Source organism: Rhinoraja longicauda, chromosome 26 (assembly GCF_053455715.1).
Source record: "Rhinoraja longicauda isolate Sanriku21f chromosome 26, sRhiLon1.1, whole genome shotgun sequence".
Taxonomy (NCBI): Eukaryota; Metazoa; Chordata; class Chondrichthyes; order Rajiformes; family Arhynchobatidae; genus Rhinoraja; species Rhinoraja longicauda.
This window is the reverse complement of record NC_135978.1, coordinates 9,783,651-9,809,878: the sequence shown is the minus strand read 5'-3', so window position 1 is coordinate 9,809,878 and position 26,228 is coordinate 9,783,651. Positions and strand designations below refer to the sequence as shown.

General features: G+C 44.7%; 1 protein-coding gene across 1 annotated transcript in view; it reads right to left on the bottom strand.

The window, feature by feature from the left end:
- galnt17 (polypeptide N-acetylgalactosaminyltransferase 17) overlaps nt 1–26,228 on the bottom strand; it is a 314,798-nt gene that overhangs the window by 12,815 nt on the left and 275,755 nt on the right. Inside the window, exons 8-9 of the mRNA XM_078422462.1 lie at nt 23,550–23,687; nt 22,541–22,636 (exon numbers count right to left, since the gene is read on the bottom strand). Of these exons, the coding sequence (XP_078278588.1) occupies nt 22,541–22,636; nt 23,550–23,687 (234 nt within the window). The remainder of the gene's footprint in view (nt 1–22,540; nt 22,637–23,549; nt 23,688–26,228) is intronic.

The window sequence follows — 26,228 nt, the reverse complement described above, 5'->3', positions numbered from 1 at the left end:
TCGTAGCAATGCCTTCAGTAACTTATAAAATCCCATATAGAAGATTAATTATTAATGACAATGAAATGCTGATATTGATCACTTCCATTTTGCAAATGTCATTGATCTCAATTAACATTTTATTTTGTCTCGATAGACAATAGACAATAGGTGCAGGAGGAGGCCATTCGGCCCTTCGAGCCAGCACCGCCATTCAATGTGATCATGGCTGATCATTCTCAATCAGTACCCCGTTCCTGCCTTCTCCCCATACCCCCTGACTCCGCTATCCTTAAGAGCTCTATCTAGCTCTCTCTTGAATGCATTCAGAGAATTGGCCTCCACTGCCTTCGGAGGCAGAGAATTCCACAGATTTACAACTCTCTGACTGGATGGTAGCGGAGTGGCAGGAAAGGATGGTGCCAGCTATTCTGGAGTCAAGAAACCCGGAAAAGTGTTTCCTTGGAACATAGTTGGGATCGTTGCGGTGGATTGTAATGATTGTGGTGAGAGGGTAAGGAAACTTGGATGATGAGAGTAGTTGAGGCAATGAAAGAGCACAGCTTGTATGTGTGTGGTCATTGTTCCTTGTGGGTCTCTCATTGCTCAGCTTTACAAAAACGTACTGTGAGCAAATTTGGGCCCCATATCTGAGGAAGGGTGTGCTGGCTCTGGAGGGGGTCCAGAGGAGGTTTACGAGAATGATTCCAGGAATGAGTGGGTTAGCATATGATGACCTTTAACGGCACTGGGCCTGTACTTGCTGGAGTTTAGAAGGTTGAGGGGGGACCTCATTGAAACTTGCAGAACAATGAAATGCATAGATAGAGTGGATGTGGAGAGGATGTTTCCACTGGTGGGGGAGTCTAGGACCAGAGGTCATAGCCTCCGAATTAAAGGGCACTCTTTTTAGAAAGGTGGTGAGAAGGAACTTCTTTAGTCAGAGGGTAGTTAATCTGTGGAACTCATTGCTACAGACGGCTATGGAGGCCAAGTCAGTGGATATTTTTAAGGCAGAGTTAGACAAATTCTTGATTAGAACGGGTGTCAAGGGTTATGGGGAGAAGGCAGGATAATGGGATTAGGAGGCAGAGATCAGCCATGATTGAATGGCGGAGTAGACTCGATGGGCCGAATGGCTTAATTCTACTTTAACTTGTGAACTTGCAAAGGAATCAGGAATTCGGATGAATAAGATTCCTGGTTTGTCCAGCAGAAGAATTCCTGGATCCTCCCTTCAAGCCCAATGCACTTGCAATGCCACTGCAACAAGTTTGAAAATGATTTGATGGCATGCTAATGCCTTTCAGAACATTGTCCATGCTGCTTCACGGCCAATTAACTACATATGCAGAAAATGCTGTGGCTGATTTGTGCCCAGCAAGTTGCCCACACAGCACCAAACAAATAATCTGCTTCAGTAATATTGGTAGATTAATGTTGATAAGGAAATATTTTACTGTTTTATTTAATAGTACCACAAGGCCCATCTGAGAGCCTCAGTTTAATTTTATTTTTATTTTTTAGTTTTAGAGATACAGCGTGGAAACAGACACTTCGGCCTACCGAGTTCACACCGACCAGTGTTCCCTGCACATTAATGCTACCCTACACACACTAGGGACAATTTACACATACACCAAGTCAATTAAGCTACAAACCCGTACGTCTTTGGAGTGTGGGAGGAAACCGAAGATCTCGGAGAAAACCCACGCGGTCACGGGGAGAACGTACAAACTCCGTACAGACAGCACCTGTAGTCAGGATTGAACCCAGGTCTCCGGTGCTGTAAGACAGCTGCACCATTCTGCAACCCAAATGCCTTAACCAAAACGTTACTAGAACAATGTTTAAGAAACAATTAGACATGTACATGGATAGGACAGGTTTAGAGGGATATGAGTAGGCAGGTGGGACTAGTGTAGATGGGGCATGTTGGTTGGTGTGGGCAAGTTGGGCCGAAGGGCCCGTTTCCACGCTGGCTAATTCTAAGACTCTAAAAGAAACCAGATTAAATATTTGCAAGATTCCCGTAGTGCTGCGTTGTAACCAGCTTGGATCATCCGTTTAGATCTCTGAACCCAGTACATTTGGACTCTGAAGTACGCACTGCTCGCAAATGAGCCAAGTCTGGAGTCTTGGAAGTTGAAGTGCATAATTGCAGACTGTTCAATGTTCAGCAAGGAGCAGAGAACGTGTTCAGAATATGTGCAGCCCTTCCTTCACTAATCAAGCTGTTAAGAAGCTCATGGGAGTCTTCGCTAAGTTGTAATCACTTTGCTTTTCTCATTTGTCAGAGCCTGGCAGAAGTGATGAGGTGATTCTGATTGTGGTTTTCGCCTGGTTGTCTTATCTGTAATTGAGACACAAGTTAATTAAGCGTTCCTTCACCCATGGAAAGAAATTCCTGAAATGTCCCAATGCATCTGCCAAAGAGCAAAATGTAAGGTCTGCACATCCAGAAAGAGACGTGTGCATTTAATATTGACGTTATCATTGAGTTCCAGTCGTCCAAGGGTACATGGAAAAACTCAGTTGAAATGTCTTGTGAAGCAAGCACCAAATCTTGATTAGTATGCGTGTCAGGGGGTATGGGGACAAGACATTTCAGTTGAAATGTCTTGTGAAGCAAGCACTAATGGTGTTGACTAAAGCTGGGTTCATGCCAGGGAAGCCACAAGTAGGGATCACATCATTCCACAAAACTAACATCACTTGTGATAGTTCCACGATAGAGTAATACTTAAATTATGAGGGGAAAAGCAAATCTTCACATTTGGCCTTTCCAGGGTGGGACATAAAGGAATAGCATCAGTATTAAATGCACATGTTGTATTTGGAGAACCTCTTCTGGAAAACTTGATCCAAGAGATAAACTGGTGCATAAAATGTAAAAGCGTAATAAAATGCTGAACCGTTTAAGTTCACAAGTGAGAGGAGCACAATTAGGCCATTTTGGCCCATCAAGTCTACTCCGCCATTCAATCATGGCTGATCTATCGAAGATACTCAAAAAATGCTGGGATAACTCAGCGGGGCAGGCAGCATCTCTGGAGAGAAGGAATGGGTGACGTTTTGGGTCGAGACCCTTCTTCAGGCTGATTTATTTTCCCTCTCAACCACATTCTACTGCCTTGTCCCCATAACCCCTGACACGCATACTAATTAAGATTCTATCAATCTGCACCTTAAAAATACCCAATGGCTTGGCCACCACAGCCTTCTGTGGAAATGAATTCCACAGATTCACTCCCATCTGACTAAAGAAATTCCTCCTGATCTCTTTTCTAAAGGTACGTCTTTTTATTCTGAGGCTGCGGCCTCTGCTCCTAGACTCTCCCACTAGTGGAAACATCCTCTCCACATCCACTCTATCTAGGCCTTTATTCTATGATCCCTATGATGTTGTGTTCAGTGGCAATTTACCAATGCCGATTTCTGACAACTGCATCTTGGGATCCAATTTTGGGATCAGAAATATATCACAAAATAGACAATTTTCTTTTTAAATATGACGACTCCCATTTGATGCAGGGGAGTTGGCAACCCTAATGCAGAGACAGCGAGAATGGACAAGAGAATTTGGTGCATCTATTGACTGAATGTGTATGGGTATCTGAGTCGGCTGTCTTAAATAAGTTGGCTGAGGTGTGCAATTTCACAAATCTGACAGCGTTCATCAACACTGCTGCTGTATTTGTAAGCTGTAGGATTAGCAAAGATGCTGGCCCTGTTACAACTCAACCTTACGATAAAACCTAGATGCCTCATGGGGCTGCTGACGCATCCTTGCAGACCCTTTGATCTGTACTCCTGTAGCCTCTCAAATGCAATGTGGTGCTGGTTCTTCAGAGCAGCTTTGCCCTGCTTACTGGAATTGACAGATGCTGAGATATCGTTTCCTTTGAGAGCGTTGAACCGCTCTTTTACAGGGTAAAGGTTGAACAATCATGGCAGGAATAAGGCAGCATTTCTTTAGTCTGAAGATTTCAAGTCTTTGGAACTATCTACGGCAGAAGGCTGTGAATGCTCTGGTGTTAAGCTTATGTATGAGGCTAATAAATCTAATGTCCTGAAGGAAATCAAGTGGACCCAAGGGGCTGATAATCCAATTCTTGCTTCCCTTTTGTTGTGTTCTTTTCTCATCTGTTTCTCCAAAGGGCAAGGGCAACTCAGTCCAAAAGTCAAGTCAAGTCAAGTCAAGTCAATTTTATTTGTATAGCACATTTAAAAACAACCCACGTTGACCAAAGTGCTGCACATCTGATGAGGAAAAAAAAGAAACATACAGTGGCAGGCAGCCAAACACAACGGCGCGGCCCCATTAATTACATTTCCCCCCATCTACTTCCACGCATCCCACTCTCTCGCCTGCCACCATCTCCACTGGGGTCATTTACAGTAGGCAATGAGAAAAAGCAACCTGCATGTTTCTGGGATGCGGGAGGAAACCAGTGCACCAGGAGATAGCACCAGGGGTGCTCGTGAGAACACACAAACTCCACACAACACTTGAGATCAGTGTCAAGCCAGGACTACCTGGGAACCAGTGACTGCCTGCAACATTTTGCTGATGGTATTATAATGTCGCTTCAATGTCACTTGCATTTGATTTAAATGTCCCACCCCATTTTTAGATAGGTACTCATCAATGGTGGAAAATGCAATCCAACCATCAACTCTGTAACCTGCATTCAGCTCATGCTGAATGGTCTAAGTCTTGGCTGAAACAATTCCAAACGGATCCCATTGACCACGCTAGTTTCTCTCTGCTGTGGCATTACCTGTCTTTCAGTAATAAACTGCTTTGGACAATCTAGGCTGAAACCTTAATGTCATACTGAACAAGTGCTGCACATTCTGAGATGTTACCTTTCTGATGCAATGTTAAATGGAGACCAGTGTGAGCTTCACTCCTGCCCCACTTGAGAGACATAAAATAACACATAGGACTACTTTGAAGAAGAGCATGGAAGAAGAAGAGAAAGGAAGTTCTTCCCAACATTTAGGGCGGCACAGTGGTGCAGCGGTAAAGTTGCTGCCTTACAGCGCCAGAGACCCAGGTTCGATCCTGGCTATGGGGGCTGTCTGTATGGAGTTTGCACGTTCTCCATGTGACCACGTGGGTTTTCTCTGGGTGCTCCGGTTTCTTCCCACACTACAAAGACGTACAGGTTTGAAGGTTAATTGGCTCTGGTAAAATTGTAAATTGCCCCTAGTCTGTAGGATAGTGTTAGTGTACAAAGCGATCATTGGTCGGTGTGGACTCGGTGGGCCGAAGGGCTTGTTTAAGCCCTGTATCTCTAAAGTCAATCGCGACCAACAGTTATTCAAAAGCTATTGTCACTAAAACCGATCTGGCCACTGTAACATTATATTTGTGAGGGCGCATGAGACACAGGGAACTGTGGTTGCTGGAATCTATTGGAGCAACACAACGGGCAGCATCTGTGGAGGCAAATGGTCAGACATCATTCCGGCTCTGGATTCTTCTTCATTCCGAAGAATGATCCCGACCTGAAAAGTCATCAGTCATTTGTGAGCCTGTTGACGAAAATCACTGATTTCATTTTGAACATAGAAACATAGAAAAATAGGTGCAGGAGTAGGCCATTCGGCCCTTCGAGCCAGCACCGTCATTCAATATGATCATGGCTGATCAACTAAAATTAGTACCCCGTTCCTGCTTTTTCCCCATATCCCTAGATTCCTTTAGCCCTAAGAGACAAATCTAACTCTCTCTTGAAAACATCCAGTGAATTGGTCTCCACTGCCTTCTGCGGCAGAGATTCACAATTCCCTGGGTGAAAACGTTTTTCCTCATCTCAGTCCTATATGGCTTACCTCTTATTCTTAAAATGTGAACCCTGGTTCTGGACCCCCAACATCGGGAACATTTTTCCTGCATCTAGCCTGTCCAATCCTTTAAGATATTTATATGTTTCTATAAGATCCCTCTCGTCCTTCTAAATTCCAGTGAATACAAGCCCAGTCGACCCATTCTTTCATCATATGTTAGTCTCGCCATCCCAGGAATTAACCTGGTGAACCTACACTGCATTCCCTCAATAGCAAGAATGTCCTTCCTCAAATTAGGAGACCAAAATTACACACAATGCTCCAGTGCGGTCTCACCAGGGCCCTGTACAACTGCAGTAGGACCTCCTTGCTCCTAAACTAAAATCCCCTCGCAATGAAGGCCAACATGCCATTAGCTTTCTTCACTGCCTGCTGTACCTGCATGCTTACTTTCAGTAACTCAGCAGATCAGGCAGCATCTCGGGAGAGAAGGAATGGGTGACGTTTCGGGTCGAGACCCTTCTTCAGACTGATGTCAGGGGGGCGGGACAAAGGGAGGATATAGGTGGAGAGTTCCCCACACCCACCCCCCACACACCACCACCCCCTCCCACACATACACAACCAAAAAAATATATATAAAAATCATCCCAACACCGACACTCAACAAAAAAAAGACGGACAGACTGCTAGTCAGCCGCTGCCGTTAGGCGCCGCCACATGCTGCCGCCACTATCCTACACCCACTAGGGACAATTTTTACATTTACCCAGCCAATTAACCTACATACCTGTACGTCTTTGGAGTGTGGGAGGAAACCGAAGACCTCGGAGAAAACCCACGCAGGTCACGGGGAGAACGTACAAACTCCTTACAGTGCAGCACCCGTAGTCAGGATCGAACCTGAGTCTCCGGCGCTGCATTCTACCGCAGTAACTCTACCGCTGCGCCACCGTGCCGTAAGTGACAAAAGAATCAAAGGAGACAAGGGTTTGATGGGCATGGATCCTTTTCCCCCTGAAGTGTAGGAGGCCGAGTGGTGACCTTACGGAGGCATATCAAATCATAAGGGGAAGAGATAAGGTGAACAGCTACCCGTTTCTTCTCCAGGGCAGGAAAGTCTAAAACTAGAGGGCATGGCTTCATGTTGAGAGGTCAAAGTTTTAGTTTTCATATTTTTTTTATATTTCAACACGGTGAAAAAGGTTCTGACTGCCTAACCTATCAATACCTCCCACAATTTTTACATACTTCCATCAGGTCTCCCCTCAACCTCCATCATTCTAATTGACTATAGATCTGAACAATGTGCTACATTTTAGTCCTGAACTAGACCAAGTGGACCCGTTGGGCCCAAACCTCTCCTTCATTGATGCAGCACCCTCTCCTCCCCCCTCTCCCTCCCCTCTCCCCCCTCCCCGTTCCCCCTCCATCCCCCTCCCTCCCCCTGCCTCCTCCTCCCTCTCCCTCCCCTCCCCCTCACCTTCCCCTCCCCCCACTCCACCCCCCTCAACCCCCCCTTATCCTCCCTCCTCCCTCCCTCCCCCTCCCTCGCTCAGAGATAGATTTAAAATGTGAATAACTTTTAAAATATAACACCGATCTCAATGAAACTTCTTCCACTAGCACCAAAGGGACGAAGGTGAGTAAGGTGGGCCTAAAGTTGTCGCGCTACCGTGTACCGCTTTGGCTGTAGTTCAGGAACAAACAAACGAGAGTTTTAGTATATAGATAATATCAGCCCACAAACTGACAGTGAGACTGCCTTTGCTGCCTTCTCCTAACTACACTCTCCTCTTAGAAACACAGAGAAAAATAGGTGCAGGAGTAGGCCATTCGGCCCTTCGAGCCAGCACCGCCATTCAATATGATCATGGCTGATCATCTAAAATCAGGACCCCGTTCCTGCTTTTTCCCCATATCCCTTGATTTCTTTAGCCCTAAGAGCTAAATCTAACTCTCTCTTCAAAACATCCAGTGAATTGGCCTCCGCTACCTTCTGTGGCAGAGAATTCCACAGATTCACAACTCTCTGGGTGAAAAAGTTTTACCTCATCTCAGTCCTAAATGCCCTACCCCTTATTCTTAAACTGTGACCCCTGGTTCTGGACTCCCCTGGATTTAGACAATAGACAATAGACAATAGGTGCAGGAGTAGGCCATTCGGCCCTTCGAGCCAGCACCGCCATTCAATGTGATCATGGCTGATCATTCTCAATCAGTACCCCGTTCCTGCTTTCTCCCCATACCCCCTGACTCCGCTATCCTTAAGAGCTCTATCTAGCTCTCTCTTGAATGTATTCAGAGAATTGGCCTCCACTGCCCTCTGAGGCAGAGAATTCCACAGATTCACAACTCTCTGACTAAAAAAGTTTTTCCTCATCTCTGTTCTAAATGGCCTACCCCTTATTCTTAAACTGTGGCCCCTGGTTCTGGACTCCCCCAACATTGGGAACATGTTTCCTGCCTCTAACATGTCCAACCCCTTAATAATCTTATACGTTTCGATAAGATCCCCTCTCATCCTTCTAAATTCCAGTGTATACAAACCCAGTCGCTCCAGTCTTTCAACATATGACAGTCCCGCCATTCCGGGAATTAACCTAGTAAACCTACGCTGCACGCCCTCAATAGCAATAATGTACTTCTGGCAGTGCAGCTGATGAGCCAACTATAGCTACTCTCTCTCTCCATTACATCTCTGCACTCTATACAGAGTTAATTAAACTGATCCCAACCATTGTCAAAGACAGCGGATTTGATTTCAAGGACCAGCTTGCTCTCGAATGATTTGAAAATCTATAAGACAATGTCATCGTAGCAATGCCTTCAGTAACTTATAAAATCCCATATAGAAGATTAATTATTAATGACAATGAAATGCTGATATTGATCACTTCCATTTTGCAAATGTCATTGATCTCAATTTACATTTTATTTTGTCTCGATAGACAATAGACAATAGACAATAGGTGCAGGAGGAGGCCATTCGGCCCTTCGAGCCAGCACCGCCATTCAATGTGATCATGGCTGATCATTCTCAATCAGTACCCCGTTCCTGCCTTCTCCCCATACCCCCTGACTCCGCTATCCTTAAGAGCTCTATCTAGCTCTCTCTTGAATGCATTCAGAGAATTGGCCTCCACTGCCTTCGGAGGCAGAGAATTCCACAGATTTACAACTCTCTGACTGGATGGTAGCGGAGTGGCAGGAAAGGATGGTGCCAGCTATTCCGGAGTCAAGAAACCCGGAAAAGTGTTTCCTTGGAACATAGTTGGGATCGTTGCGGTGGATTGTAATGATTGTGGTGAGAGGGTAAGGAAACTTGGATGATGAGAGTAGTTGAGGCAATGAAAGAGCACAGCTTGTATGTGTGTGGTCATTGTTCAGCTTTACAAAAACGTACTGTGAGCAAATTTGGGCCCCATACCTGAGGAAGGGTGTGCTGGCCCTGGAGGGGGTCCAGAGGAGGTTTACGAGAATGATTCCAGGAATGAGTGGGTTAGCATATGATGACCTTTAACGGCACTGGGTCTGTACTTGCTGGAGTTTAGAAGGTTGAGGGGGGACCTCATTGAAACTTGCAGAACAATGAAATGCATAGATAGAGTGGATGTGGAGAGGATGTTTCCACTGGTGGGGGAGTCTAGGACCAGAGGTCATAGCCTCCGAATTAAAGGGCACTCTTTTTAGAAAGGTGGTGAGAAGGAACTTCTTTAGTCAGAGGGTAGTTAATCTGTGGAACTCATTGCTACAGACGGCTATGGAGGCCAAGTCAGTGGATATTTTTAAGGCAGAGTTAGACAAATTCTTGATTAGAACGGGTGTCAAGGGTTATGGGGAGAAGGCAGGAAAATGGGATTAGGAGGCAGAGATCAGCCATGATTGAATGGCGGAGTAGACTCGATGGGCCGAATGGCTTAATTCTACTTTAACTTGTGAACTTGCAAAGGAATCAGGAATTCGGATGAATAAGATTCCTGGTTTGTCCAGCAGAAGAATTCCTGGATCCTCCCTTCAAGCCCAATGCACTTGCAATGCCACTGCAACAAGTTTGAAAATGATTTGATGGCATGCTAATGCCTTTCAGAACATTGTCCATGCTGCTTCACGGCCAATTAACTACATATGCAGAAAATGCTGTGGCTGATTTGTGCCCAGCAAGTTGCCCACACAGCACCAAACAAATAATCTGCTTCAGTAATATTGGTAGATTAATGTTGATAAGGAAATATTTTACTGTTTTATTTAATAGTACCACAAGGCCCATCTGAGAGCCTCAGTTTAATTTTATTTTTATTTTTTAGTTTTAGAGATACAGCGTGGAAACAGACACTTCGGCCTACCGAGTTCACACCGACCAGTGTTCCCTGCACATTAATGCTACCCTACACACACTAGGGACAATTTACACATACACCAAGTCAATTAAGCTACAAACCCGTACGTCTTTGGAGTGTGGGAGGAAACCGAAGATCTCGGAGAAAACCCACGCGGTCACGGGGAGAACGTACAAACTCCGTACAGACAGCACCTGTAGTCAGGATTGAACCCAGGTCTCCGGTGCTGTAAGACAGCTGCACCATTCTGCAACCCATATGCCTTAACCAAAACGTTACTAGAACAATGTTTAAGAAACAATTAGACATGTACATGGATAGGACAGGTTTAGAGGGATGTAGGTAGGCAGGTGGGACTAGTGTAGATGGGGCATGTTGGTTGGTGTGGGCAAGTTGGGCCGAAGGGCCCGTTTCCACGCTGGCTAATTCTAAGACTCTAAAAGAAACCAGATTAAATATTTGCAAGATTCCCGTAGTGCTGCGTTGTAACCAGCTTGGATCATCCGTTTAGATCTCTGAACCCAGTGCATTTGGACTCTGAAGTACGCACTGCTCGCAAATGAGCCAAGTCTGGAGTCTTGGAAGTTGAAGTGCATAATTGCAGACTGTTCAATGTTCAGCAAGGAGCAGAGAACGTGTTCAGAATATGTGCAGCCCTTCCTTCACTAATCAAGCTGTTAAGAAGCTCATGGGAGTCTTCGCTAAGTTGTAATCACTTTGCTTTTCTCATTTGTCAGAGCCTGGCAGAAGTGATGAGGTGATTCTGATTGTGGTTTTCGCCTGGTTGTCTTATCTGTAATTGAGACACAAGTTAATTAAGCGTTCCTTCACCCATGGAAAGAAATTCCTGAAATGTCCCAATGCATCTGCCAAAGAGCAAAATGTAAGGTCTGCACATCCAGAAAGAGACGTGTGCATTTAATATTGACGTTATCATTGAGTTCCAGTCGTCCAAGGGTACATGGAAAAACTCAGTTGAAATGTCTTGTGAAGCAAGCACCAAATCTTGATTAGTATGCGTGTCAGGGGGTATGGGGACAAGACATTTCAGTTGAAATGTCTTGTGAAGCAAGCACTAATGGTGTTGACTAAAGCTGGGTTCATGCCAGGGAAGCCACAAGTAGGGATCACATCATTCCACAAAACTAACATCACTTGTGATAGTTCCACGATAGAGTAATACTTAAATTATGAGGGGAAAAGCAAATCTTCACATTTGGCCTTTCCAGGGTGGGACATAAAGGAATAGCATCAGTATTAAATGCACATGTTGTATTTGGAGAACCTCTTCTGGAAAACTTGATCCAAGAGATAAACTGGTGCATAAAATGTAAAAGCGTAATAAAATGCTGAACCGTTTAAGTTCACAAGTGAGAGGAGCACAATTAGGCCATTTTGGCCCATCAAGTCTACTCCGCCATTCAATCATGGCTGATCTATCGAAGATACTCAAAAAATGCTGGGATAACTCAGCGGGGCAGGCAGCATCTCTGGAGAGAAGGAATGGGTGACGTTTTGGGTCGAGACCCTTCTTCAGGCTGATTTATTTTCCCTCTCAACCACATTCTACTGCCTTGTCCCCATAACCCCTGACACGCATACTAATTAAGATTCTATCAATCTGCACCTTAAAAATACCCAATGGCTTGGCCACCACAGCCTTCTGTGGAAATGAATTCCACAGATTCACTCCCATCTGACTAAAGAAATTCCTCCTGATCTCTTTTCTAAAGGTACGTCTTTTTATTCTGAGGCTGCGGCCTCTGCTCCTAGACTCTCCCACTAGTGGAAACATCCTCTCCACATCCACTCTATCTAGGCCTTTATTCTATGATCCCTATGATGTTGTGTTCAGTGGCAATTTACCAATGCCGATTTCTGACAACTGCATCTTGGGATCCAATTTTGGGATCAGAAATATATCACAAAATAGACAATTTTCTTTTTAAATATGACGACTCCCATTTGATGCAGGGGAGTTGGCAACCCTAATGCAGAGACAGCGAGAATGGACAAGAGAATTTGGTGCATCTATTGACTGAATGTGTATGGGTATCTGAGTCGGCTGTCTTAAATAAGTTGGCTGAGGTGTGCAATTTCACAAATCTGACAGCGTTCATCAACACTGCTGCTGTATTTGTAAGCTGTAGGATTAGCAAAGATGCTGGCCCTGTTACAACTCAACCTTACGATAAAACCTAGATGCCTCATGGGGCTGCTGACGCATCCTTGCAGACCCTTTGATCTGTACTCCTGTAGCCTCTCAAATGCAATGTGGTGCTGGTTCTTCAGAGCAGCTTTGCCCTGCTTACTGGAATTGACAGATGCTGAGATATCGTTTCCTTTGAGAGCGTTGAACCGCTCTTTTACAGGGTAAAGGTTGAACAATCATGGCAGGAATAAGGCAGCATTTCTTTAGTCTGAAGATTTCAAGTCTTTGGAACTATCTACGGCAGAAGGCTGTGAATGCTCTGGTGTTAAGCTTATGTATGAGGCTAATAAATCTAATGTCCTGAAGGAAATCAAGTGGACCCAAGGGGCTGATAATCCAATTCTTGCTTCCCTTTTGTTGTGTTCTTTTCTCATCTGTTTCTCCAAAGGGCAAGGGCAACTCAGTCCAAAAGTCAAGTCAAGTCAAGTCAAGTCAATTTTATTTGTATAGCACATTTAAAAACAACCCACGTTGACCAAAGTGCTGCACATCTGATTAGGAAAAAAAAGAAACATACAGTGGCAGGCAGCCAAACACAACGGCGCGGCCCCATTAATTACATTTCCCCCCATCTACTTCCACGCATCCCACTCTCTCGCCTGCCACCATCTCCACTGGGGTCATTTACAGTAGGCAATGAGAAAAAGCAACCTGCATGTTTCTGGGATGCGGGAGGAAACCAGTGCACCAGGAGATAGCACCAGGGGTGCTCGTGAGAACACACAAACTCCACACAACACTTGAGATCAGTGTCAAGCCAGGACTACCTGGGAACCAGTGACTGCCTGCAACATTTTGCTGATGGTATTATAATGTCGCTTCAATGTCACTTGCATTTGATTTAAATGTCCCACCCCATTTTTAGATAGGTACTCATCAATGGTGGAAAATGCAATCCAACCATCAACTCTGTAACCTGCATTCAGCTCATGCTGAATGGTCTAAGTCTTGGCTGAAACAATTCCAAACGGATCCCATTGACCACGCTAGTTTCTCTCTGCTGTGGCATTACCTGTCTTTCAGTAATAAACTGCTTTGGACAATCTAGGCTGAAACCTTAATGTCATACTGAACAAGTGCTGCACATTCTGAGATGTTACCTTTCTGATGCAATGTTAAATGGAGACCAGTGTGAGCTTCACTCCTGCCCCACTTGAGAGACATAAAATAACACATAGGACTACTTTGAAGAAGAGCATGGAAGAAGAAGAGAAAGGAAGTTCTTCCCAACATTTAGGGCGGCACAGTGGTGCAGCGGTAAAGTTGCTGCCTTACAGCGCCAGAGACCGAGGTTCGATCCTGGCTATGGGGGCTGTCTGTATGGAGTTTGCACGTTCTCCATGTGACCACGTGGGTTTTCTCTGGGTGCTCCGGTTTCTTCCCACACTCCAAAGACGTACAGGTTTGAAGGTTAATTGGCTCTGGTAAAATTGTAAATTGCCCCTAGTCTGTAGGATAGTGTTAGTGTACAAAGCGATCATTGGTCGGTGTGGACTCGGTGGGCCGAAGGGCTTGTTTAAGCCCTGTATCTCTAAAGTCAATCGCGACCAACAGTTATTCAAAAGCTATTGTCACTAAAACCGATCTGGCCACTGTAACATTATATTTGTGAGGGCGCATGAGACACAGGGAACTGTGGTTGCTGGAATCTATTGGAGCAACACAACGGGCAGCATCTGTGGAGGCAAATGGTCAGACATCATTCCGGCTCTGGATTCTTCTTCATTCCGAAGAATGATCCCGACCTGAAAAGTCATCAGTCATTTGTGAGCCTGTTGACGAAAATCACTGATTTCATTTTGAACATAGAAACATAGAAAAATAGGTGCAGGAGTAGGCCATTCGGCCCTTCGAGCCAGCACCGTCATTCAATATGATCATGGCTGATCAACTAAAATTAGTACCCCGTTCCTGCTTTTTCCCCATATCCCTAGATTCCTTTAGCCCTAAGAGACAAATCTAACTCTCTCTTGAAAACATCCAGTGAATTGGTCTCCACTGCCTTTTGCGGCAGAGATTCACAATTCCCTGGGTGAAAACGTTTTTCCTCATCTCAGTCCTATATGGCTTACCTCTTATTCTTAAAATGTGAACCCTGGTTCTGGACCCCCAACATCGGGAACATTTTTCCTGCATCTAGCCTGTCCAATCCTTTAAGATATTTATATGTTTCTATAAGATCCCTCTCGTCCTTCTAAATTCCAGTGAATACAAGCCCAGTCGACCCATTCTTTCATCATATGTTAGTCTCGCCATCCCAGGAATTAACCTGGTGAACCTACACTGCATTCCCTCAATAGCAAGAATGTCCTTCCTCAAATTAGGAGACCAAAATTACACACAATGCTCCAGTGCGGTCTCACCAGGGCCCTGTACAACTGCAGTAGGACCTCCTTGCTCCTAAACTAAAATCCCCTCGCAATGAAGGCCAACATGCCATTAGCTTTCTTCACTGCCTGCTGTACCTGCATGCTTACTTTCAGTAACTCAGCAGGTCAGGCAGCATCTCGGGAGAGAAGGAATGGGTGACGTTTCGGGTCGAGACCCTTCTTCAGACTGATGTCAGGGGGGCGGGACAAAGGAAGGATATAGGTGGAGACAGGAAGATAGAGGGAGATCTGGGAAGGAGGAGGGGAAGGGAGGGACAGAGGAGCTATCTGAAGTTGGAGAAGTCGACGTTCATACCACCGGGCTGCAAACTGCCCAGGCGAAATATGAGGTGCTGCTCCTCCAATTTCCGGCGGGCCTCACTATGGCACTGGAGGAGGCCCATGACAGAGAGGTCAGACTGGGAATGGGAGGGGGAGTTAAAGTGCTGGGCCACCGGGAGATCAGTTTTGTTAATGCGGACCGAGCGCAGGTGTTCAGCGAAGCGATCGCCGAGCCTGCGCTTGGTTTCGCCGATATAAATAAGTTGACATCTAGAGCAGCGGATGCAATAGATGAGGTTGGAGGAGGTGCAGGTGAACCTCTGTCTCACCTGGAAAGACTGTTTGGGTCCTTTGATGGAGTTGAGGGGGGAGGTAAAGGGACAGGTGTTGCATCTCGTGCGGTTGCAGGGGAAAGTGCCCGTGGTTGGGGTGGTTTGGGTAGGAAGGGACGAGTGGACCAGGGAGTTACGGAGGGAATGGTCTCTGCGGAACGCAGAGAGGTGAGGGGATGGGAAGATATGGCCAGTGGTGGGGTCCCGTTGTAGGTGATGGAAATGTTGGTGGATGATATGTTGGATCCACTGGCTGGTGGGGTGGAAGGTGAGAACGAGGGGGATCCTGTCCTTGTTGCGAGTGGGGGGAGGGGGAGCAAGAGCGGAGCTGCGGGATGTAGAAGAGACCCTAGTGAGAGCCTCATCTATAATGGAGGAGGGGAAGCCCCGTTTTCTGAAGAACGAGGACATCTCGGAAGCCCTAGTGTGAAACACCTCATCCCGGGCGCAGATGCGGCGTAGACGGAGGAATTGGGAGTAGGGGATAGACTTTTGCAGGGGACCGGGTGAGAAGAAGTGTAGTCCAGATAGCTGTGCGAGTCGGTGGGTTTGTAGTAAATGTCCGTCACTAGTCTGTCTCCTGTGATGGAGATGGTGATTGATGGATATTTGTCCCGCCCCCCTGACATCAGTCTGAAGAAGGGTCTCGACCCGAAACGTCACCCATTCCTTCTCTCCCGAGATGCTGCCTGACCTGCTGAGTTACTCCAGCATTTTGTGAATAAATCGAATTGTACCAGCATCTGCAGTTATTTTCTTATTCTGCTTACTTTCAGTGACTGATGTACAAGCACACCCAGGTCTCGTTGCACCTCCCCTTTTCCTAATCTGACACCATTCAGATAATAATCTGCCTTCCTGTTCTTGCCACTAAAGTGGATAACCTCACATTTATCCACATTATACTGCATCTGCCATGTATCTGCCCACTCACCCAACCTGTCCAAATCACCCTGCATCCCCATAGCATCCTCCTCTCAGCTCACACTGCCGCCCAGCTTTGTGTCAACATAATAGCATAGAGATTATATAAATATAAATTCTTCTTTTTCTTGAGGACTAGCATCTTCCTCTTAACCTAGGTTTACTGCTCTCTGAATTTATTTCCAATCCCTAAAGCCCAAGGAGGTTCAGAGCGAAGTCGAGAGAGAAAACAATTTTAAATGATGTGCTGATAAAGACAGAAACCAGAAACATAATAACAAAAATAGGTAAGAGAAGCCGCCTGACTCTAATTGTCTAATTGTCTCGCCAAGAATATCTTTGACACCAATTTTCCATTATTTTATGTTCATTTGAAATTGTTCCTGCAAAATGCCCAAATTCTTCCTTCTACCTGGATCTGATTAAGACGATGACACCCTTGAGAAAGAGAAACAAGATTACAACAAATAATGACTGCTGTATCCCTGGCCAATTACAACACTCCCTCAGGTGAATCCATTTGATAAGGACAGGAGTTATTAAATTTCAACACGAATAGAAACACTCAGAAAGTAATATATATTTTTAATATCAATGTAACCGAATAGAGGTGTAATTTGCTTCTACTTAATTCTCTGAGGTCAATTAAAAACAATTATTTTACGTAGAACTGTGCAGACTGCACAAGGAAGAGGCCTATGACAGCATTTGTGGCCCACATTCACCTCACCCCACCTTATCTTAGCTCAGCTGATCACCTAGTTCCTTTCCTCTCTTAAGATTAGCACCCTTCCCATTAAATGTATCGATGCTATTAGCCCCAGCAATAGAAGCAGTGTTCTCAGTAAAAAAACTCATACTGTATCATAAGATCATGTGATCGGAGCAGAATTAGGCCATTCGGCCCATCAAGTCTACTCCGCCATTCAATCATGGCTGATCTATGTCTCCCTCCTAACCCCATTCTCCTGCCTTCTCCTCATAACCTTTGACACCCATACTAATCAAGAATCTATCTATCTCTGATTTAAATATATTCCACAGTCTTCTGTGGCAAAGAACTCCACAGATTCACCACCTTCTGACTAAAGAAATTCCTTCTCATCCCCTTCCTAAAAGAACATCCTTTAATTCTGAGGCTACGATCTCTGATCCTAGACTCTCCCACTAGTGGAAACATCCTCTCCACATTGGCCACTCTATCCAAGTCTTTCACTATTCTGTTCATTTCAAGGAGGCCCCCCTCTCATTCTTCTAAACTCCAGCGAGTACAGGCCCAGTGCCATCAAACGCCCATCATATGTTAATCTACTCATTCCTGGAATCAATCTTGTAAACCTCCTCTGGACCCTCTCCAGGGCCAGCACATCCTCCTTAGTATTAAATGTATTAAGGCTTACCATAGAATTTTGGCCCCTAATTTTGGTTTCCTCTGCAAGTGTCACCCTTTGCTTATTATGTTGCAGCTCACTACCCAGACTGAACCTGCTGGGTGTGCTGTCTCAGTTTAACAGTAGGTGCTGGTGGCACAGTGGTGCAGCAGTAGAGCTGCTGCCTTACAGCAGCCAGAGACCCGGGTTCAATTCTGGCCTTGGCTGCCCTCTGAATGGAGCTTGTACTTTTTCCCTGTGGCTGCATGGGTTTTAGACAATAGACAATAGGCAATAGGTGCAGGAGTAGGCCGTTCGGCCCTTCGAGCCAGCACCACCATTCAATGTGATCATGACTGATCATTCTCAATCAGTACCCCGGTCCTGCCTTCTCCCCATACCCCCTGACTCCGCTATCCTTAAGATATCTAGCTATCTAGATATCTCCGCTATCTAGCTCTCTCTTGAATGCATTCAGAGAATTGGCCTCCACTGCCCTCTGAGGCAGAGAATTCCACAGATTCACAACTCTCTGACTGAAAAAGTTTTTCCTCATCTCCGTTCTAAATGGCCTACCCCTTATTCTTAAACTGTGGCCCGTGGTTCTGGACTCCCCCGACATTGGGAACATGTTTCCTGCCTCTAACGTGTCCAACCCCTTAATAATCTTATATGTTTTCTCCGGATGCTCCGTTTCCCCCCCACATTCCAAACACACGCAGGTCGGTAGGGTAATTGGCTTCTGTAAGTTGCCTCTGGTGTGTAGGGTGGAACAAGTGACCGGGTGTTCGCTGGCTGGCGTTGGCTTGGTCTGCTGGAAGGGTCAGTTTCCGTGCTGTATCTCTAAACTAAACTAAACAAAGTAACATATTGGACAGCATTCCCATCGATAATAATCAAAGACACTGAACGGAATATTTAATATTTCCAGTGTTGCCTCACTACGTGGCCAGAGATGGAGAAACACAACGATGGCGGGAAACTTGAGACTTTGGGCTACCGTCCACGAGTCTCTGCAATTTCTAGCGCTCGTGGATGGAGCTGCTTGCAATCCGTGCTGTGACGCATCCCGATAACATGCTTTTTTACGGCGCGTCTGTGGAAGTCTATGGGGGTTGTTGGGGACATGCTGAACGTCCCGAGCCTTCTAAGAAAATGGAGGTGGAGGTGTGCTTTCTCCAGGTCACGAAGTAATGATCAGTGAAGCAACTGAGCCTCAAAACACCTGGTTAGGGTGCAGATTTTGATGCCATTGTAAACTTCTTCAGAAAATTGTTGGAAACGTTAGGTCAGGCAGCATTCATGGAGACAGAAACAGAGTTAGTGTTTCAGGTCAGCACATCGGTTCTGAAAGGTCATCAACCTGAAATATTAACTCAATGTCTCTCTTCGCAGATGCTGCCTGACTCGGTGACTGGTCCAACATTGTATTTCCAGCATCCACCATTTTCACCTTTTTGATAACCCCTTTCATTCCTTGATCCCCTGTACTATACATACTGTTCACTCTATAATTCAGCAAGAGTCCAACATGAACATATTCTAGTTGAAATGATGCAATAAATAGATATCCATCAGCAATAAATTAACAAGTAATTGATGATACTTTATACCGCACTGTGATAGAGTCATAGAGTCGTAGAGTGATACAGTGTGGAAATGGACCCTTCAGCCCAACTTACTCACATCGGCCAACATGTCCCAGCTACACTAGTCCCACCTGCCTGTCCATACTCCTCCAAACCTGTCCTATCCATGTACCTCTCTAACTGGTTCTTAAACGTTGGGATAGTCCCAGCCTCAACTGCCTCCTCTGGCTGCTTGTTTCATACACCCACCACCCTTTGTGTGAAAAAGTCACCCCTCAGATTCCTATCAAATCGTTTACTCCTCACTGTAAACCTGATCCTCGATTCACCCTACATTGGGCAAGAGACTCTGTGTATCTACCCGATCTATTCCTCTCATTGGAAGTGATGGACTCCTTTTTGCTGTACATCTGCAGGATGTGGGCTATCGTAATAGGAGATGTGCTTCTAGAACGACATGGCCTCTTACTGAAAGCCTTGATCTCATCATTCCTTCCCCCCCCTCCCTTCCTGCTCTCTGCATCCTCTGTTCATTCTGCCTAGCAGATTGCACTACAAAGGTATTAGCCAGTGAAACATCTGGAAACACTTGGTTAGGGTGGAGATTTTAAAGCCAACTTAAGCCATGTTGACTGTATCACTGAGGTCCAACTTGGTGGTGTTGGTGCAAACTCAGCATGTAGATTATGACCCACCACGGTGTTGCATATTCCCTGGTGTGCACTTTGTACATGGAAACACGCGTTGAAGTTAGCCATTGGTATGATACAGGCTACATACATGCCCACAGAGGCATTGATGGTGCCCAGCATATAGAGTGACTACTGCAGTGTATCAAGATTGTTGCCTCAGGCCTTAAACATGGTGCTTAGGTCCAATAGAAGAGTCAAAACATTCTGAAACATTCATTAAAAAGTGAATGTTGAGAGAGGTTTGAGATTTTTTTTGATGTATTCCTAGAAGAATAGGAATACATTAAATTACTAAATAAATCAAACGGGATGGAAGATATGGTTAAAGGTCGTCTTTTGGTAAAGTTTATATTCACCAGTTTACGTGAGAAATTGTTTAATGCAAAAGAGGAGCAAATAATTAGTAAGTCACAAAACAGATTACAATTGCAAACAACTCTGTTGCCAATTGCTTTACATGTTAATTGATCTTCATTTACTTTTTAAATTAACCCGTGGGATGTTTACTGGATGGTTTAAATTGGTATTGGTAGTCTTCTCAAGTCCTATTCCAGCAATGGAATTTTAGTTATTCTTGGTTGCACGCATCTAAGAAAACAGCCCGGAGCTGTGGTGCAGGAAGCTGAGAACACCATTAGGCTATTCTAAACACACACAAGAACAGTGCCTGTACCTGATTTTCAACTGATAAACATCCCATGAAAAAATGGATACGCACCCAAGTTGCTGGAAAGTCAAAATGCTCGAACAAACTAGATTTTCTATTGATGGGACTTACGTCCAGACTAATCTTCAGAGTACCTGTCTTGGTGGACCAGTCCCAAAGCATTTTATTAATGTCAATGGTCACCAGGGGCCACTGTCTCAGAATAAAGGGGAGGCCATTTAAAACGGAGGTGAGAAGGAACTTTTTCACCCAGAGAGTTGTGAATTTGTAGAATTCTCTGCCACAGAGGGCAGTGGACCCCAATTCACTGGATGAATTTAAGAGAGAGTTAGATAGAGCTCTGGGGGCTAGTGGAACCAAGGGATATGGGGAGAAGTTGGGCACAGGTTACTGCTTGTGGATGATCAGCCATGATCACAATGAATGGCGGTGCTGGCTCGAAGGGCCGAATGGCCTCCCTCTGCACCTATTTTCTGTTTCTATGTAATTCAACCCATATCAAGAATTCACCTCTTGTTGACTGGAAGGGAATCAGAGAATCAGCAGTTTTCATCTGGGTGTTAGACTTTCGGTGAAAGGATAATAATATCATAAATTCAGAAGGGAAGACTCTGCAGCAGGTTCTGTGCCCGGTTTAAAAAGCCCTTCCACAGTGATTTTAAAGGTCCTAATATAAGGAAGAACAAGTAACATCTAACTGAGGAGCAAACGTAGATGCAGGAGCCTCAATCGTCTGTGGTAGTTCCATCAGACACACATAGCTACTGAGTACATGGGACTTGAGTTGACTATATGCTGCAGTTAAAGAAGACACTAACACCTCCCAAGGCAGTGTGGATGCATACAAAGCCTTAAGGAGATAATCCCGAAATGCAAGAGAAAAGGCTCATCTATGACGGGTGGAATAGAAAATCCACTCTTTTCAGCCAGGCGTACCATCTGGACTACTCAGCTCACTATTGTATTCTTTAATTCTACAAAGTTGAATTTGTTAAGATTTCTTCGAAATAGAGGGGGTCTCCAAGTGATTGCTATAGAATCCATAGATGATATATCTTGCAATCAAATCATAGCCCTGTCACAAATCACACCCCTCAAGAGTGAAGAAGGGTCTCAACACGAAACGCCGCTCCTTTTCTCCAGAGATGCTGCCTGTCCCGCTGAGTTACTCCAGCATTTGTGTCTATCTTCGGTGTAAACCAGCATCTGCAGTTCCTTCCTACACACTTCAAGAGTGTCCACCTGTGCTTAAATAAATTGTCTGACTTAACCTCATATTTTGTTTTAATTGCCACGAGACTTTGATTGATTGATTTCAATTCTTGCATTTCTGAACTATTTGCACTTTGCTAGTATTATGTTCTCTCAATCAGATTGTAAATGAATCAATTTGTAATTATTGTCTTGATAGAATTAAGACTACATGGAGTGACAATACCATTAACCAGGTGAATGGAGATGACTGCTGGCAATCCCATTGCCATTGGTGACAGCAGTGTTGCATATGACTGAGATTAATTTTGTTTTATATACGATTCATCTTCCACTCTGTAAATGTTCTGGCAAAATGATCCTGACTTTTATTAAAAGTTGTGGAAGTCTCTGTCATCCACTCTTTCAAGTGACTCAGTTTTGTGAAGAAATTAGCTTTGCTGCTTACAACATACCTACATGATTACCCCACCCTGATCCTCTGTCCCTCTCTTCCCCTCCCCCTTCCCAGTTCTCCCTCTATTTTCCTGTCTCCACCTATAACCTTCCTTTGTCCCGCCCCCCCCTGACATCAGTCCGAAGAAGGGTCTCGACCCGAAACGTCACCCATTCCTTCTCTCCTGAGATGCTGCCTGACCTGCTGAGTTACTCCAGTATTTTGTGAATAAATACCTTCGATTAGTACCAGCAGTTATTTTCCTACACCACCCTGCCTCCACCTCATTGTCTGGCACAATGATGTTAACACTGCACTTTGTACAGGTAATGCCTACCTGAGGAGACATCCCATGACATGGATACAGAATGGCTGTGTGGTTTTCAGGTGGACCCTGATCCAGGCAAAAATCTTTTGCTTTGCTGTTACGAACCTAAGAGATTAACAACATAACAGAATGAGATGGAAAGCTGAGACTCTGTCGGGAGGTACATTCACAGAATGAATTGCCACAAAGATGATTACACATTTAAAGCTCTGGTATTTTGCAATTAAAACAATCTATGGATGATATCTGCTCAGTAATAGACAATAGACAATAGACAATAGACAATAGGTGCAGGAGTAGGCCATTCGGCCCTTCGAGCCAGCACCACCATTCACGGTAGCGCAGCGGTAGAGTTGCTGCTTTACAGCGAATGCAGGTGCTGCACTGTAAGGAGTTTGTACGTTCTCCCCGTGACCTGCGTGGGTTTTCTCCGAGATCTTCGGTTTCCTCCCACACTCCAAAGACGTACAGGTATGTAGGTTAATTGGCTGGGTAAATGTTTAAAAAAATTGTCCCTAGTGGGTGTAGGATAGTGTTAATGTACGGGGATCGCTGGGCGGCACGGACTTGGAGGGCCGAAAAGGCCTGTTTCCGGCTGTATATATATGATATGATATGATATGATAATACAAAACAGATAAAATTCATTCAATGCAGATGGAGCTCTATGGGCTAGTGGAATCAAGGGATATGGGGAGAAGGCAGGCACAGGTTGCTGATTGTAGATGATCAGCCATGATCACAGTGAATGGCGGTGCTGGCTCGAAGGGCCAAATGGCCTCCTTCTGCACTTATTTTTATGTCTCTATGGTTCTATGTTTCACACTGAACAAACTGCATACTGGACTTTAGAGACACAGCATGGAAACAGGCCCTTCGGCCCACCGGGACCAGCGTCGCCACTTTTTGATACTTCTATCTATGATCACCTGCCCTTGATGGGAGAATGACACAGTAGTGTAAACGCTCATGCAAAATCTGTTTTTAAAGCAAAAAAATATTTATTAACGGTTATTACCTCTCCATATGCCACAGTATTATTGTATCTCCTCATCTCTGGGTACACGTTGTCCAGATACCACTGGAAATTCTTACATTTGAGTTGTTTCCTCAAAGCTACCCTTTCGGAAATGTCGCCAATGTCGATCCCTGGATTCTGGAAGACAAGGAAGCGTTTACAAATTACACTTGTTTTATTCCCTGCAATTCATATTTGCAAGCAAGAAAGAATACAACAGAAAACCGACATTTGGTGTTTATAAACCAGTGGGTTCATGGATGTATAATAATCGGGTTTCACAGGAGCTGTCAGGGTTATTTCCGTCCCATTTAGGATCCCATCTTTTGCCATTTAATGGAAGTCCATTGAAGAAATATCAGAGAATGAAATATCTATTCACAATATGTAGGAATTAACTGCAGATGCTGGTTTAAAACAAAGATAGACACAAAAAGATCCTATGTAACTCAGCGGGTCAGACATCATCTCTGGAGAAAAGGAATAGGTGACGTTTCAAGTCTTGTGACTCGAAACACCACCTATTCCTTTTCCCCAGAGATGCTGTCTGACCCGCTGAGTTACTCCAGCTTTTTGTGTCTATCTTCTATCTATTCACGATGCTTTGGCAGGATTTCGTTGTTCGGTGATAACTTCTGCATGAATATCATGGTGGGAAGGTAATACAATTGTTTTCAATCGGTATTTTATGTTCTATTTACAACAACTAAGCTATTATAGACTGGATTCACCTTTGGTGTGGTCGAGTGTGTAGGATTGGAGATCCTACAGTTTTTCACCCTTGCTTGTAGACACAAGGAATAGCAGATGCTGGTTTACAAAATAAGACACAAAGTGCTGGAGTAACTCAATGGGTCAATCAGTGTCTCTGGAGAACATGGATAAGCCACATTTCTGTAGTCCTGCCCCACCTAGCTTTCTCTAATCAGATAGTTGGCAGCTAATGTTTCTTTTACTTTCCCCTTTCACTCCTGTCATATTTTAGGTGTGGAATGGGATGGAGGAGGTGTCGTGACGGATGGTGAGGCTAAAGACTAATCAGCTGGATCATCGGTGCCGACTCTGATTTGTTCATACCTCTAGTTTCCCTCTCCCCTGACTCAGACTGAAGAAGGGCCTCGACACAAAACATCACCTATCCACGTTCTCCAGAGATGCTGCCTGACGTGCTGAGTTATTCCAGCACTTTGTGTCCAACTGCCATTGGTTCTGGTCCTGTGCATCTCAACCTAGCCTCGATATTAATTTCTTTGGGAACATGCATATCATTTACTTCAGCATTTTGTGTCTATCAAAAGTCTAACTAGTTTTGATCATGTCCGTCTTATATGCAATCAAATGATTATTGCCTTCAGCAAATACTAGACATAAAATTTACTGTTCATGTTTGTAGTTGAGTAGTTTATTACATTATCACTAAAATGTCATATCAATATTTTCTGCATTAAATGAGACATGCTTGTGGTCATGTCCTTCTGTGGGCTTCCTGAATCCTTCTGACTGTTTGGTGCTCATTATCAACTAAACTGGTCTTACCCACCCACAGTTTGGGCAGTAGAGAGCTGTCTCTGGAGATGTGTCAGGCATTTACCCTTAAATATTCGAACAAAGTCCAAGACTAATAGAGTCTAATAGTTTTGAACTATTTTAGAAAAAAACGAATAGTTTTTTCTTCATAGTATCAGTTCATCAAACGTGATGGTCGATTAAATTGAGCCGACAAGAAAATCAGCGCACAACAGCCAAGTCCTCAGCAATGATGAGCTAACTTAAAGATACCCACAAGAGTGGGCGTGGCAGCAGCTGCGCCACCAGGTGGCTCTTGCTGGCACAGCTTTTGGCAAAACATCAATAGGATAGAGGTTCCTCCAGACTCTGTGCTTGTACTGAGCTGATTTATGTGGTGTTTGTAGACTCCAGATGTTACGCTAGCACATTAATCGACTGTCATAGCTCTATTTTTGTTGGGCAGCAATAGAGGCGATTCAGTTGGTGACACTGTGTATTCACCAACTCCGTCCCAAGTTATGTCGCTTGAAGAATACATTAAAGTGCAAAGAAAACTTCATCGTGTTCTTTTTGGAACATTTGGATTCCCAGGAGGGTGTCAAAGGTGATTGGAAAGGGTATTAGGAAACTCAAGGGCCATGAGAGTCAACAGTTAAGAGTGCTTAATGGTCATATGTGCAGACAACAGAACAATGACATTTTTACTTGCAGGCCTATGAAAAATCTGAGCTGCCATTTTGTCACTTACCGATCCATAATGGATCCCAGTGAACTGAAAACAAAATGGTATGACTGGATCAAATAGCTTGACGTCTAATTATTAATGCATTCTGTGTGACAGTCCACAGAGGCGTGGTGGTATGGTGTAGACCCAAAACAGCACCTCATTGAGTAGCAAAATGGGAGGCATTATGGAAGCCAATTTTTGCAAGGTTTTTGCAAGCCACTATGGGAATATATCAGGCTACAGCAAAGCATCTCTCTCACAGAAGGAGGTCAATGAATTGGACCACTGCACTGACCGCAATGCTAACTGACAAGCCCAATGGGAAATCAAAGGAAGTGAATGGAAGAGAACATTTAATAAACAAAAAAAAGAACGCGATTTCACAGCAAGGCAAACCCTCAGGTGACTGTTTGCAATACTTCCGGACAAGCAATTATAACACA